At 49.4% G+C, this 14,550-nt stretch overlaps 1 protein-coding gene across 2 annotated transcripts; it reads left to right on the top strand.

The window, feature by feature from the left end:
* Positions 1 to 350: 350 nt before the first annotated feature.
* Positions 351 to 12,908, top strand: HBEGF (heparin binding EGF like growth factor). Of its 2 annotated transcripts, none has more exons than XM_077768758.1 (6): positions 351 to 597; positions 796 to 969; positions 4,038 to 4,215; positions 9,612 to 9,767; positions 10,570 to 10,660; positions 11,452 to 12,908. In XM_077768758.1, exons 1-5 carry the CDS (start codon positions 552 to 554, stop codon positions 10,640 to 10,642), a joined length of 627 nt encoding a protein of 208 aa, XP_077624884.1. In that variant the 5' UTR covers positions 351 to 551; the 3' UTR covers positions 10,643 to 10,660; positions 11,452 to 12,908. The 2 variants fall into 2 exon arrangements, with proteins under 2 accessions (XP_077624884.1, XP_077624885.1); XM_077768759.1 differs by lacking the exon at positions 11,452 to 12,908 and adding an exon at positions 11,361 to 11,445.
* Positions 12,909 to 14,550: the final 1,642 nt, after the last annotated feature.

The following is a 14,550-nucleotide window of genomic DNA, read 5'->3' as shown; positions in this document are numbered from 1 at the left end:
CTGAAACAAGCGAAGGAAATGGGGTGTCCAAGGACAGAGCACAGCACAGCATTCATAAGGCTGCAGCACGACAAGCGTTTGGGGAAAGGTAGGAACTGGTCCCCGCCACCTGCCGGTCAGTAGCACTACCCACAGTCTGGCGGCGGCCGCCCTGGCCTCGTCCCAAAATATGTGAGCGCCGCCCCCTACTCCCGCCCCCTTCCCCCGCCGCGCCCGCGGAGTCGGGGGCTGCGGGGGCTGCGGGGCCGGCGCCGGGAGCCGGGCGAGCGGCCCAACGCGGGAGGGGGGAGAGGGCGGGGCGGAGCTTCGTCGCCTCCCGGAGCCTTATTCCCAGCCGCGCGCCGGGAATCGTNCTGACTGAACGATCCGACAGACGCCCGGCGGCCGCCGGCTCCACGCAGGTCCCAGCCAGGCTTGCACCCAGAGGCCCGCAGCAGACCGTACCCGGTGGAATCTCCTGCGCTCCGCCCGCCCGGGCTCCGGTGCCAGCGCCCCGTGGCCGCCGCCTCCAAAGTGATTGCTGCCTCGCCGCCTCCGCCGGGTCCAGGACCATGAAGCTCCTGCCGTCGGTGGTGCTGAAGCTCTTTCTGGCTGCAGGTGAGAGGGCTGCCAACGCCTCCGGAGGTCAGGGGGGTTGGGGACACTGCTGGGACACGGGGGAAGGTCGCTGCGGCGACCCCAACGCGGGCCACTTGGTGGGGCCCGTGCTCCCTGGCAGGCGGGCGCCAGCATTGGCGCGTGGTGACCGGAGGGTCTGGAGAGGGGGTCTAATGCGGCCTTGCCCCTCACCCGCAGTGCTTTCGGCGTTGGTGACTGGCGAGAGCCTGGAGCGGCTTCGGAGAGGACCGGCAGCTGGAACCAGCAATCTGGACTCTCCCACTGAATCTACAGACCAGCTGCTGCCCCTGGGAGGCAGCCGGGGCAGGGAAGCCCTGGACTTGGAAGAGACAGACCTGGACCTTTTCAGAGGTGGGTGTGAGGGCCACCCATCCTCGGACCCTAGTAGGCAATTGAAGAATAAGCAGGTCTAGGATTCATGATGTTTGGGCTCTCTTATGGGTTGGAGGTATATATGGAGGACTTCAGGGAAAAGCTGCGGGGCCTGACAAGTGTACTGGGGGATCCTGAAAGGTGGGTCCCGCGGTCTTTCTTGCTGTTGAATCTCACATGCCGAGTTGCTGCCCTTCTGGGTGCTTTAGGGCAAATTGAGAAGGCGGGGTGTCCTAGGTCTGGTACATTCCTCTGGGGTAAGCTGGAGTAAGGAACAAGGAATGGTTGTTGCTTTCCCTAGAGTTTCTACATAACAATGGGTGCAAGTCTTAATTCCTACATCAAATGACTATAATGTATAAAATGACAGAGTTGGAGATCCTAGGAATATAGTAGGTATGTAGTCCTCTCCATTCACCTGTCTCCAGGTTGGAGAAACAGAGAGGAATGAGGAACACTTGGCCCCCCAGGTGAGGCCAGCACCTACTGGGGAGGCTGTGAATGGTGGGCACTGAGTCCTTAGGGAGATATACAGAAATGCTGTGTGTCTACAAATCCTACCCAAGGCCTGGAGACTTCCTGACCATCCTGAGTCCCTGAGACAGACTCCAAGGGAGGAAAGGGCCAGGTGGGATCCTCTAACCGGCAGATGTGGCTGTGGTTGAGTACTGGCACAGGGCAGAGTCCAGAGTCTCCAGGATTGCCCACTGTCCTGTCCCTAGCCACCTGCAGTGATTCCTCAGGGTGGAGCAGGGGCTGAGCCCTGGGGCCCAGAATTACTATATTTGATTGGAAAGATACCCACCTGTTGTAGCCCTGCCACTCGGCTGGCTCCTCAGCCACCGTTCCCCCTTCTTACTCAGAACTTCCCTCAGGTGCTGTGTCTGCTTTGTATAGATCAAGGGTCGGCTCCAAAGCTGAGCCTGGGCTGCCACCCTTCATCCCCTCACAGAAGCTTCTTGGGCCACCCTGGCCGGAACAACCTGGATTCTCCTGGCCCTCTCCTCCTAGGCAGGGCAGAGCTGGGCTGTGACTCACCCTCCACCCACACGGCTGCTCCTCATACCTCTGCAGACCTGACTCACTGCTCCCTGTCCCTGGCAGGAGCCTGGCTGTCACCCTGTCACTCTCTTCCTCCCCTCTCTGATTGACTTGGCCCTCCTGCCGTAATTTCACCACAGCTCTGGTCACTTGGTTCCTCTGAGGATCTGCCTCACCTTCTGAGCTCTGAAGGGGCTTGGGTCTGCACCTGAGGAAACTGAGGACCGTGGGACTACCCACCTGCCTGCTTTCCCTTCTCTTGGCTTTGCCAGGTGAAGTCTGAGGGTCCTATCATCTCCAATGAATAGCTATTACCATTTATTAAGTACGTACTGTGTTTTAGGCACTCATTATGCTATTGTGGGCTAATTAATGCTGTAGCAACCCTCTCAGATTGAACTCCTGCTATCCACTACTAACTAATAACCCCAAGGTTCAGAGATTAAGCCATTGGCCCCAGATCATAGGAATGAAATTAGAGCACAGATCTGCTGACTTCAGAGCCCATTCATTGTTTCATTCCTGGTTCAACATCCCAGGTGCTCTAAGCTTGTCCAGGGGAAGGGACAGAGCTGTATTAGGCAGCTTGGTATATTGGGAAAGAGTACTGGGTATGGAGTCCAGAGACCGCATTTCTGATCTCAACCCTGCGTGACCTTTACCAAGTCACTGCCTTTTGGGACCTCAAGTTTTTTATCTGAAAATATAAAGCCATGGTATTCTTTCTTTTTTACATATATATAATTTTTAAAAATACTTAGTTCTTTTTGAGAGAGACAGAGCAAGCGAAAGTGGGGAGGGGGAGAGAGGGAGACAGAGGATCCGAGGCAGGCTTCGCATTGCGAGCACAGAGCCTGATGTAGGGCTCGACCTCACGAACCAGATCGAAACCTGAGCCAAAATCAAGAGTCGGCTGGCCGCTCAACTGACTGAGCCACCCAGGGACCCTGATGATATTCTTTCAAGTCATTTCCAGCTTGAGGATCCTGGGTCTCTAGTCTAATGTATGATGCCCATCCTTCTGCCAGACACATGGCTACAGCCATGGAGAGTGGGCACCTTTTTTTCAGCCTGGACAGGGAACAGGGGGACTGGCGTCAGACCCCTGATGAGTTGATGGGCGTAGCCCACAGTCAGTCCCGGCTGGATGTTTGTGTGAGGCTATTTTTCCCCCTTTGAAGTGTGGAAAGAATGGGGGGAGTCATCATTGTTCCAGTTCCTTCTAGATAGTTCCTTACTTTCTATCTTTCTCCCCCTTGTATACACCATACTCCCCATTCCGGAGAGCTATAAACAGGACATTTGGGAATAAACGTAAATAGACATTTGAGAGAAGTGGTGAGCTGCAAAGGGCACAAAGCAGAGTAAATATTCTGCTTGAAGTCAAAAAAGCAAGGCCCTCACCAGGGATGGCCTGCTTGCAGTCCCCAAGTCCGGTTCTGGCCTGAACTCATGGTACCCTGGTGCTAATGGGTGCCTCAGAGGGGACCACCTGGACATGGCCACTGTTTTTATTTTAGGAACCGACCCCCCCCCAAAAAAAAACCTTCCAAGTACCTTCTCCAGAAGCAATTTTTATCTCTGACACTGTCTTCCTGCAAGTGGGTCACTGAGTGCAGCATCAGGAAATGAGGCTGATTTAAGGCCAAAATAGAACCAAGTGGGCGTGGGGGAGTAGATGGGGATGGACAGTGGGGTGGGGGTGAGCTTGGTAGAATTGCCCAGTCAGCTGCAGTTACTCAACAGAAGCTAGCATTGTTAAAATGAAGTTCTTAAACTGAGTTTGTGAAATGTCTTCCCTTGGGACCCCTGTAGCCTGTACTTCCTCCTCGGCTTTCTGGTTGTTCTGCCCAGTCTTCCTTTAGCCCCTGGGAGGCACTCAGCCAAAGGGTCTACCCAAGGCTTCTCGCTTCAGGTGGGGTCACAGAGTATGTATTCCATCCAGACATGTGGAATTCTTTCCCCCAGGACAGTAAAAAACTTAACCAGGTACTTTTCTCCTGCAGCTGCTTTCTCCTCCAAGCCACAGCCTCTGGCCACACCCAGCAAGGAGGAGCGTGGGAAAAAAAAGAAGAAAGGCAAGGGGTTAGGGAGGAAGAGAGACCCATGTCTTCGGAAATACAAGGACTTCTGCATCCACGGAGAATGCAAATATGTGAAGGAGCTCCGGGCTCCATCCTGCATGTAAGTTTCCCTTTCCTGGGCTGACTCTCCTCAGCACACGCTTTGTCAGTCACGTGGCTGTTCCTCGTTGTCACTGTTCCTTGAATTCATAATTCTACCCAGTTTCTTCTCAATCTTGAGGCGGAAGTTGGGAGGAGGGGAAATATTTTTAGTCAGCGGAAGGGGCTCTCCCCCGCATAGGATGTAATTTCCTGTGGTGTAGGTCTGTGACGCTCTTTCATCCCTGGGGACATTTCCTGCTTGCTCAGACATGAGCATGTGGCTAGGAGAGCTGATACCTGCAGGCAGGTCCTTCATTTGTACCTCCTGCGCTACTCCAGATGGGGGAAGCCAGTGGGACACATGGCAGAGTAGGCTTTCTGGGTGGAGTGGAGCTCCTGTGGCCTCCTTTCCTGAGCCCTGCAGACAGGTATGAGGTGCAGTCAGACTCACAGTGTGTAAATGTGTGTGTTCGGACATATGTCCGCTCATACGAGTGGACACATGTGGACTGATTTGAAGGAATGGTGGGACTATACAGAAAGTGATCATAATGGGAGCAGGGAGAAGTCCCTCCTCTCTTCTTTCTTATCCCAGCAAGGGCCAGGAGGTGGGGGGACATGGTAGGTATTGGCCTTTGGCCATGGGAGTGGGAGAACACTTCCTTTGTGCAAGATTAACAGAAAAGGAACCCAACCCGGTAGACATCAGCCCTTGGCCAGGCAGCACCACCCCTTTCCTGGGTGGAAGGGCTATGGGTACCCCAGCTATTCTGCTAGGCCAAGCCCAGCAAACGGCTGCCTTGGCAACCCCTCAGGGATGACGGCACAACCATGCTTTCTGGCAGGCATAATGTCGCCACTGTGCCCGCGGTCAACACCCACATCAGACTACAAACATCCACTCTTCCTTTGGGCACAAAGTCCCTATAGAGGACAGGCTTTGTGACCTGGGACACTCTGGACAGGGCCAGGAGATGGTTAGGTGCACACCACCTCTCAACTAGTCAAGAAGGCTGACTGCCTGGCATCTCTTCTATTGTGATTGGTACCGATCCCTTGGCTTTTTAAAACTCCCTTGTCCTGTCTGATCTTACATAACAAAGCTACCCTATATTTGGCAATTGGCAAGACATCACTCTCTACCATGTCCATGACCACTTGTGTGTCCTCTCCTGTAGCATCCTTGTCAAGAGCTTGGTATTGGAGGGAGTTGCTTTAGAGTAACATAGACAGTCCCCATATTATTCTTCCCAAGGTCTTGGGATAGGTAGGGTATATTCGCCTTAAATTTGTAAAATGCTGTCATTAGCACAGGGTGGAGGCAGTGACTCTGAGGGTAGTCAAGACGGATTGAGGCCAGGAATCTGATTGGGCCAAAATGATTCAGAGCTTTGGTGGATGGTCTTCCACTGCTCAGCTGAGAACCTTCATAAGGCTGCTGTTCTGGAAGGCTGGGCTTGACCCAGCAGCTAAGGCCAGTAGATAAGAATGCCCAGAGCCAAAGTAGCCGTAGGAATAGTGATGATAATCATGATGATGCCTTCTCTCCTTTGCCCCATAACTTCACTATTAACATTTAGTATGAGCTGAGCCCAGCAGGTATGTGTTGAGTCTCCACTTGGTGCCAACTATTCTAGGAGATAGGGAATTATAGTCATGTCCTGGGTTTCTCAAAAGCCCTAGGGAAGTTGGCAAGGGCTTGCTATCTCTAGTTGAGAGGTGAGCAAACTAGAGGCAGGAAGTAGGAAGTGATTTGCCTGAGATCAACAGCTAAATAAGTGATGGAAACAGGACGGGGATTCAGGTGCCTGACTTCCAGTCCAGCATGCTTTTCATGCCCCCAGGCTGTATTGGGTGTTGGCCTGTGTCCTTCTTCCCTATCTGTCCTTACAGAGTTTGAGTAGGATTTTATAGAGGACAGCTGTTATGTTAGAGGTCTCTTAAGGCTTTTACTAGCCTAAGAGCGTACCAGTCTGATTTGAAGACTTTGGCTCTGCTTCCTAGGCAGATTTTCAAGGGGATGGATTCAGTGTCTGGTTTGGCTGCCCCCTCCCTCCAGCCTTTGGCACTCGGGGCAGAATGCAGCAAGAAGACACAGAGCTCCTGGTCTGGGCAAATGTGATATCTGGTCACCTACATTTGGGGCCCTTTGTTGTTCCTCCTTCCTTCTAGACCCAGGAACCACCAGCTAGGGTGTGTTGAGGCTGCCCTTGTGAGCTTGAGGCTAACTGGCTTCCTAAACCAGTCCTCTACAGCCACCATTCACAGGAAAGCCCTTTCATGTCACCAGCTAAAAGTTGCCCTCAAAGAGCAATTTCCTGGGGTTCCTAACTAGCTGCTGACCCAGCAACTGGCTGCAAAATTTCCTGTGGCTGGAGGAAACCTGGGGGGCAGTCAGGCTGAGGAGAACTCAATTGGAAGAGAGACAGGTCTGGAGCCTCCCCTTGGCCTCACTGGCCAGATCCTAAAAAGGAATGGCGAGCCCCCTTCTCTTTGGCTCCATCTGACTTTGGTGCCCCATACCTCAGGGCAGTACCCTCTGGAGTCTAATTATATAATAAGTCACATTTTGGTGAGACTTGGTCTTTTATTAAGTGATTTTATCTGTATGTTCTCATTCTTATTTGATCTTCAAAATATGCCATTGAGGTGGTATTTATTATTCTTGTGTTTCACATGAGGAAACCAAAGGTTAGAAAGGTAAAAGTAATTTGCTCAAGATCACCTGGCTAGAAATAGCAGCAGGACTGATCTGGAACTCATGTATTCTGACTTCCAAACTAGAGAAACCCAGTTAGGAAGATTTCTCTAGACCCTAGAGAGTTCTTACTTCTATTGTAACACAAGTTCTGAAATGGGTCACAAACATTGATAGGAGGAGCACGTTCCAGTTTGGTGGGTTGCTGGCTCTGGGCAAGACACATGATCTTGCCCCCACCCGGGATGCAGGGAACATACTCATTCCCCCTCCTTCCCAGGGGAAGCCAGGAGTCATCTGCAAAGGGAGGGGGAGGTGGGTAATATTAGGATGTTTACATTATTATCCTTTTGACTCAGGGTGGGGGTGGAGGGATTATGTAACTGAATTGCAGGACTCTGAGGCCAAGCTTTATTTCTATCATCTGAGTAACTACCTGTGGGGTTTGAGTGATGGCTGAAAGTGAAAAACAGACTCAGCTTCGGCTTCCCTTCCCCTGGGAGAGCACAGTTTCTGAAGTCATCTAGACTGCCGGGTTGAATCCTGGTTCTACCACTCACTAGCATTGTAACCTTGAGCAAATTAGCTAAGAACTTAAGCCTCAGTCTCTCCATCTTTAAAATGGGGATAGTAACTCCTACTTCACAGAGATGTTTTTAAGATTAAATGAACTGATTCTTTTTAAAAGTTTATTTATTTATTTCGAGAGAGAGGCAGAGAGAGGAGAGAGAGAATCCCAAGCAGGCTCTGCACGGTCAGCCTGGAGCCCGACACGAGGCTCAAACCCATGAACCACGAGATCATGACCTGGGTCGAAGTCAACAGTCAGATGCTTAACTGACTGAGCCACCCAGGCGCCCCTGAAATGATTCTTATAAAGCAGTTAGCACAAGTACTTGGCTCACATAAGCCTTTAATATTTGCTATTTATTATTCAAGTTAATAATAATAACAGTATAAGTCAAAGAGGAGGGTAAGACAGCCCCAGGAACCCATCACCTCATCAGATATGTGTTTCCTTGGGGTAACCTGCGCTGTTCAGAGTAGAAAGAATCATGAATTGGAATCTGCTATGACTGGTTTCTAGTCTTAGCCTTGTTGCTTTTTAGTTGTGTTACTTTTGGCAAATCACAATCCCCCTGACCCTTAATCTTACTCTTTCAATCTGTAAAGTGTGTCTGTACCTGTCTACCAGATGTTATGAGTCTCAGTTGAGCTATACTTCCCTAAGGATAGTGTCTTATAAACTGTAAAGCGCCATGCATAAGTGATTTCCCAAGGGCACTCCTAAGAGCGTCTTCCGTATCCTAGCAGAGTGAGGGTTGCTGTTTTGCCCATCTTGGCTGATAGAACAGATTAGATTCATGGAGAGGCTGGACTGTGTGCCTTGCTATGTGTATATGGCCCTGACCCACATTTATTCTGCAGTGAGGTGGTTCCCCAAAGCACCCAGGAGTAGCCGGGGCAGGGAGAGGTGCTTGGCACTCCGCAAGCACAGCCTGGCTCATCTGGGGCTGCCCGGTCTGGAGAGGTCCACTTCCCAAGTGCCTCTCGGCAGAAGGAAGGGATTCCTTGCTCTGAGGCACCATATGCATAACCTACTTCCCAGGAAGTAGGGCCACCAGGTTCTCAGTGCTTCCTTCAGCAAGCTTATGGCTTAAAGTCCCCAGGCAGACAGTGCCAGTGCAGTTGGGGGTGTGATTGGGGAGCAAACTGAGTTCCGAGTCAGAAAAACCAAGACCACACCTCTGCTCCGCAGAGTGACCACGGGGAAGAGAGCTCTGCTTTCCTCTAACATGGGGTTCCACCTACATCAAAGGGCCTCTCAGGCGCTCGGATAAAGAAAGGGACATGAATGTGCTTGTTCAGCTGAAAGTGCTTCTGAGTCTTCCTAAGAGCTTCCAGGAAATGCTTTATGTCAGAAGAGGCAGCCACCATCTGACTTATTCTTGAGTGTGAAAAGCCAAGGGGTTGTTTCTGACATTCCTTCATGCTCTGGCAGGACAGCTGGGCGAGAAGATGTTACCTTGGTTTGTTTGCTTTGTCCTGTGATGAAGGAGGCCAGAGAGTCCAGGGTTCAGAGGCCAGAAGTTAATGTTAAGCGCTCAAATTGAGTCCTTCACCCAGGGGGAGCTGGAAGTTAAATAGAGGGAACTTGAGAAAAATGACTCCTGGCAAAGGAACAGGACCTATTAATAGGCTGGGCCGTGGCTGAGAGGGACTGAGTGCTGGAAGCAGTGGTGGAGAAGCCTGCGTTTATTTCTGGGTCAGAGTTGAGGGGCCTCACTGGAGGGAGTGGTACTCAGTCCCCTCAACACAACCCACCAGCTCATGGGCCTAAATCTTCTGAAGGGCTTAAACAGAACCTCTTAACACACATGTAATAAATCATCTACACATGGAACATATCTAGCTAAGACCTTCAAGTCCTCCTTCACTTTTTCCCTGCCTGGAGTGGGAATCTCGAGCCAGAGAACCAGAGGGAATGGAGAAGGGGGTGAGGAGTTGGGAAGGAAGGCCATGGAACTTTCAGAAGGGCTTTTCAAAAGTCTTTTACTAGGGTCCCACTAGAAGGATAGAAGAAGGTCAGGGATCACGGTCAGGGATTAATAGGCTGAGGCTGTGAGAACTGGGGTTTGGCTTAGAGAAGATGGGCCATTGCCTATAGAGAGAGGCCAAACCACTAACCTCATCTCTGTTTTGTTCTCTTAAACCAGCTGCCACCCAGGTTACCACGGAGAGAGGTGCCATGGTCTGAGTCTCCCGGTGGAAAATCGTTTATATACTTATGACCATACGACCATCTTGGCTGTGGTGGCCGTGGTGCTGTCGTCTGTCTGTCTGCTTGTCATCGTGGGGCTTCTTATGTTTAGGTGAGTATTGAGGGCCCCTACAGGCTGTTCTGCATATCACTTCCATTCCTCCTCCTGAGTCTTCTGTCTGTGATCCCATGAGCTCTCCCACCTCCCAAACTCCAGGCTAGGAATCTGACTGATATTCCTGAGTATACCTTCTCTCAGAACCTAGCTTCCCTGGCATGACATGAATCCAGTGTCCAGAACACGGCAAAAATTGTGAGGCCGTAGCAGGTCCTGCTTCTCACAGCAGGCCCAGTAACCCATCCACGGATCCACCTCTTCACACAATTCTTTCTCTTTATCCTGTTCTTTGACGGCATTAGCGTGCGGTTTGATAGACAAAGCATGAGTGGTATATGGCTATTGGTATATCCTTCTAATTCTGAGGCATCTTGACCCCAGGCCATGTTTCTAGTCCAGGTTATGTTTTAGGCTGAGGGAGACCTACCAAGCACTCTGTCCCTGTTTTCAAGCAGTGCAACTTATCTGTTGTGAGACCTGGACCAAGTTACCTGTCTTTCTGAGGGTTGTAATCTTACAGCGATTGTAATCTCTGTCTACCTACCTCATCAGGATGTTGTGAGGATCCTGTAAATAGGTGAAAGTTCTCAGTAAATTATAGCCTTCACTGTTACAGACAGGCATTCCTTGGGGGCAAGTTGGGCCTTTGACCAGAGGTCTGTTAGGCTACCATTCCCTCTTGGCTTTTCCAAGTAATGGACAGAACAACCATGGCATTGTCCTTTAGAAGGAACTTCTCTGGGACCTACATGCTATAAAGCAGGCAAATCTTACTCAAAACACTTGTCTCCTTCAGGTACCATAGGAGAGGAGGTTATGATGTGGAAAATGAAGAGAAAGTGAAGTTGGGCATGACTACTTCCCACTGAGAGAGACCTGTGCTCAAGGTAATGGTCGTCCTTTGCCCACTGCCACCATCATCACCTTTCCTAGATCTATTTCAAGGCATGCTGAATTCTTCTCTTGATCTAGGGGTTGGGGAGCAGACAACTGTGGTGGAGTCAGGGTCCCCTTGCAGAATGGTTTTCAAAAAGGTTTTCAGTAGGGGCACCTGGGTGGCTCAGTTGATTAAGCATCGGACTCTTGATTTTGGCTCAAGTCATGATCTTGCAGTTTGTAAGATCAAGCCCCAAGTTGGGCTCTGCTCTGTCAGGATGGAGCCCACGTGGGATTCTCTGCCTTCCTGTCTCTGTGCCCTTCCCCTGTTCACATACGCTCTTTCTCCCTCTCAAAATAAATAAATAAACAACAAAAAAGTTTTTGTATTTATTTTGAGAGACAGAGTGTGTGTGTGTGCATGCACAAGTGGGGGAGGAGCAGAGAGAGAGGAAGAGGTAGAGAGAATCCCAAGCAGGCCCCACACTGCCAGTGCAGAGCCCAATGCCAGGCTCGAACCCACAAACCATGAGATCATGACCTGAGCTGAAGTCAGCCGCTTAACCAACTAAACCACCCAGGTGCTCCCCAGCAAAAAGGTTTTAAATGGGTCATCTCTGCTTGGGGTGACAGTTGCCAGAGAAACATCCAGGAGAGATGCCTGACACAGCAGCATCTCCCATCTTTGTCCCTTCTTCTGCCCCTTCGCAGATGGTCTTCCTACTTCCTGAGACTGGACCTGGGAAACTCTTAAGACCTATTAACTGGATCCAGCTTTAAATGCCTTCCTCTTGTGCTTTAGGAATCTGCTGGGGACTGCTACCTCTGGGAAGACACAGCTGATCGTAGACTCTGCAGAGGGAAAGAACGTCACAGCTAGTCAGGAAGATTCCTTCATCCCCAGCTGCTATCTAGATTGGGCCTCATAATTGCTTTGCCAAAATGCCAGAGCCTTCAAGTGCCAAACTGAATACGTCAAAATGGGATCTTGGTCAGAAGAAAGCAAAAGTGAGAGACCTTCATGCCCTTCTGAATCTCCTCCACCAAACCCCACTTGTCCCCATAAGTTTGTACACTTAACTTCTGCATTGAGATGCCAGTTAAATTCCATTTGCTCTAGGATATTTGACTGATAAAAAAAAAAAAAAAAAAAAAAAAAAAAAAGAAGAAGAAGAAGGAGAGGAAGAAGGAAAGATTTGTGGATTGGAAGAAAGTAATAAAGATTGAGAAGCCATGTACTCAAGTAGCCACCAAGGGATCTGCCATTTGGACCCTCTAGCGCTGGATTTGATGAGCTAACTGTGAAATACCACAAGCCTGAGAACTCTGAATTTTGGGACTTCTACCCAGATGGAGAAATAACAACTATTTTTTGTTTGTTTGTTTGTAAAATGCCTCTTAAATTATATATTTATTTTATTCTATGTATGTTAATTTATTTAGTTTTTAACAATCTAACAATAATATTTCAAGTGCCTAGTCTGTTACTTTGGCAATCTCCTGGCCCTCCACCTTGTATACCCCACCATCTGGCTCAGCCTCACACCCCTCTGCCACAAATCTGAGATGGTTCTGTGACCCATCTGTAGTCGTCTGTTATCTGTCCACATTTCCGAAGACCTTCAGCAATCACAGTGCCACAGGGGGAGGTCTGTAGGTCAGGATATAGGAGTTAACTTTGTCAGATCCACTCTGTGAGTTGGACTGCAGTCTTGCCTAGGCGATTTTGTCTACTGTTTGTGTTTTGAAAGTCCAAGGTGCTGATGTCAAAGTGTAACAGATACCGGTGTTTCCCTGTGTCCTCTCCCTGCCAAATCTCTGAAGAGGTTGGGCTTCCAGCTTCCAGCTTTCCTGGCTCCTCACCACCCCCTGGCCCCGGGCCCACAGAGTGGGCACTCCCTCTTCCCTGTGTCAAGACATTTCTCTTACTCCTGTCATTCTTCTGGTGCTACTCCATGCAGCGGTCAGTGCAGCAGGGGATGATCTAGAGAAGGTATTAGCAAAGAAAAAGGCTGAGGAGGAACAGGAAACATTGGAGCTGACTGTTGTTGTTAACTGATAACCTACCAATTGCTACAGAGTTTGGAGGTGAGGAGGGTTTTTGCGTAAATCCACCCACCTCACCTAAACTGAAAGGTATGCTGTCATGATCCCTTCTGGAAGTTTCTGGTGCCATTTCTGAACTGTTACAACCTGTATTTCCAAACCTGGTTCATATTTATATTTTGCAATTCAAATAAAGATAACCCTTACTCCATAGACTTCTGTCTGCTTGTTTTAATGGGGAACTGGTCTAACATGGATATTTCCTAAGCCTTGACTCGATATTAGGCTCTATGCCAGGTCTTTTTATTTTTATTTTTTAAAATGTTTTATTTATTTTTGAGACAGAGACAGAGCATGAGAGGGGGAGGGGCAGAGAGACAGGGAGATACAGAATCTGAAGCAGGCTCCAGGCACTGAGCTGTCAGCACAGAGTCCAATGCAGGGCTCGAATCCACGAACGTGAGATCATGTCCTGAGCCGAAGTCAGATGCTTAACCGACTGAGCCACCCAGGCGCCCCTAGGCCTTATATTTTTTTAATGTTTTTATTTATTTCTGAGAGAGAGAGAGAGAGAGTGTGAGCAGGGCTGGGTCAGAGAGAGAGGGAGATATAGAATCTGAAGCAGGCTCCAGGCTCTGAGCTGTTAGCACAGAGCCGGATGCGGGGCTCAAACCCACAAACTGTGAGATCATGACCTGAGCCGAAGTCGGACGCCCAACCAACTGAGCCACCCAGGCGCCCCAGGCCTTTTTTAAAAAAATAATTTATTTATTCTTTGATTTACGTCCAAGTTAGTTATCAGATAGTGCAACACTGATTTTAGTAGATTCCATAATGCCCCTTACCTGTTTAGCCCATTCCCTGCCTTCAGCAACCCTGTTTGTTCTCTATATTTAAGTCTCTTATGTTTTGTCCCCCTCCATGTTTTTATGTTATTTTTGTTTCCCTTTCTTTATGTTCATCTGTTTGACATCTTAAAGTCCTCATGTGAGTGAAGCCTTATGATACTTGTCTTTCTCTGACTAATTTCGTGTAGCAGCCAGGCCTTTTTATGTATACTGTCTCAGCATCCCTGACAACATTTTGATGGAGGTACTATCATCGTCCCATTTTTCCAAAAGAGAAGACTGAGGCTCTTGGTCAGAAGAAAGCAAGAGTGGGAGCTCAGAGAGATGATGTAACTTGCCTGAAGATACACAGTTGGTAAGTGACAGAGTTGGGACTGGCAGTCTGATTCCAATTATTTGTCTTAATGCTTATATCATACTGCCTCTGAGACAACAGAAAACAAACCTTTCACATAGGGAGCTTGGCTGGCTGTTGATGCACACCCATTCAGTCAACAGACTCTGGACTCAGGGCCTGGTCCTGTGGTGTACATGCAAAGAGGCCTTGCCCCTGGTGGAAACAAGGCACCTTTGACTTCTGTCTCATGCTGGACAGCATCTATCAGCAGACCTTTATATATCACTCCTACATTTAGAATATATGCTGAATGCAGCTGTTTCTTCTCACTGCTCCTACCATCACCCCATGTCCAATTCACCATCATCATTTTGCTTGAACTCTTGCAATGGCCTCTGTCTCCTTTCTTCCACCTTACTCCCATATAGCCCATTTTCAACATAAAAGCCAAAGATCATGTAAAACAAAATCTAGATCTCATCTGCATTGCAGGCTTTCCGGGGCTGACTATTAGACAGTAGCACATTCCTTGGCCACGCTGTTCTTCTTATTCTCCTTACATTGCTTTCTTTTCCACCAGAGCCCTTATCACCACTAAGATATTTGTTTATTGTCTATCTCTTCCTGCTACAGCACTAGCTTCATAAAGGTAGGGGTGGGTATGTTGCTC

The sequence above is a fragment of the Crocuta crocuta genome, unplaced genomic scaffold (genome assembly GCF_008692635.1).
Source record: "Crocuta crocuta isolate KB4526 unplaced genomic scaffold, BGI_CrCroc_1.0 scaffold64, whole genome shotgun sequence".
Lineage (NCBI taxonomy): Eukaryota > Metazoa > Chordata > Mammalia > Carnivora > Hyaenidae > Crocuta > Crocuta crocuta.
Note: the sequence above shows the minus strand (reverse complement) of the source record. Positions and strands in the feature narration are given on the sequence as shown.

Coding starts and splice junctions, on each gene's coding strand:
- HBEGF (XM_077768758.1), top strand. CDS start 552: ATGAAGCTCCTGCCGTCGGTGGTGCTGAAGCTCTTTCTGGCTGCAG. Junction 4,216..9,611: donor CTCCGGGCTCCATCCTGCAT/GTAAGTTTCCCT, acceptor CTCTTAAACCAG/CTGCCACCCAGGTTACCACG. Junction 9,768..10,569: donor GTGGGGCTTCTTATGTTTAG/GTGAGTATTGAG, acceptor TGTCTCCTTCAG/GTACCATAGGAGAGGAGGTT.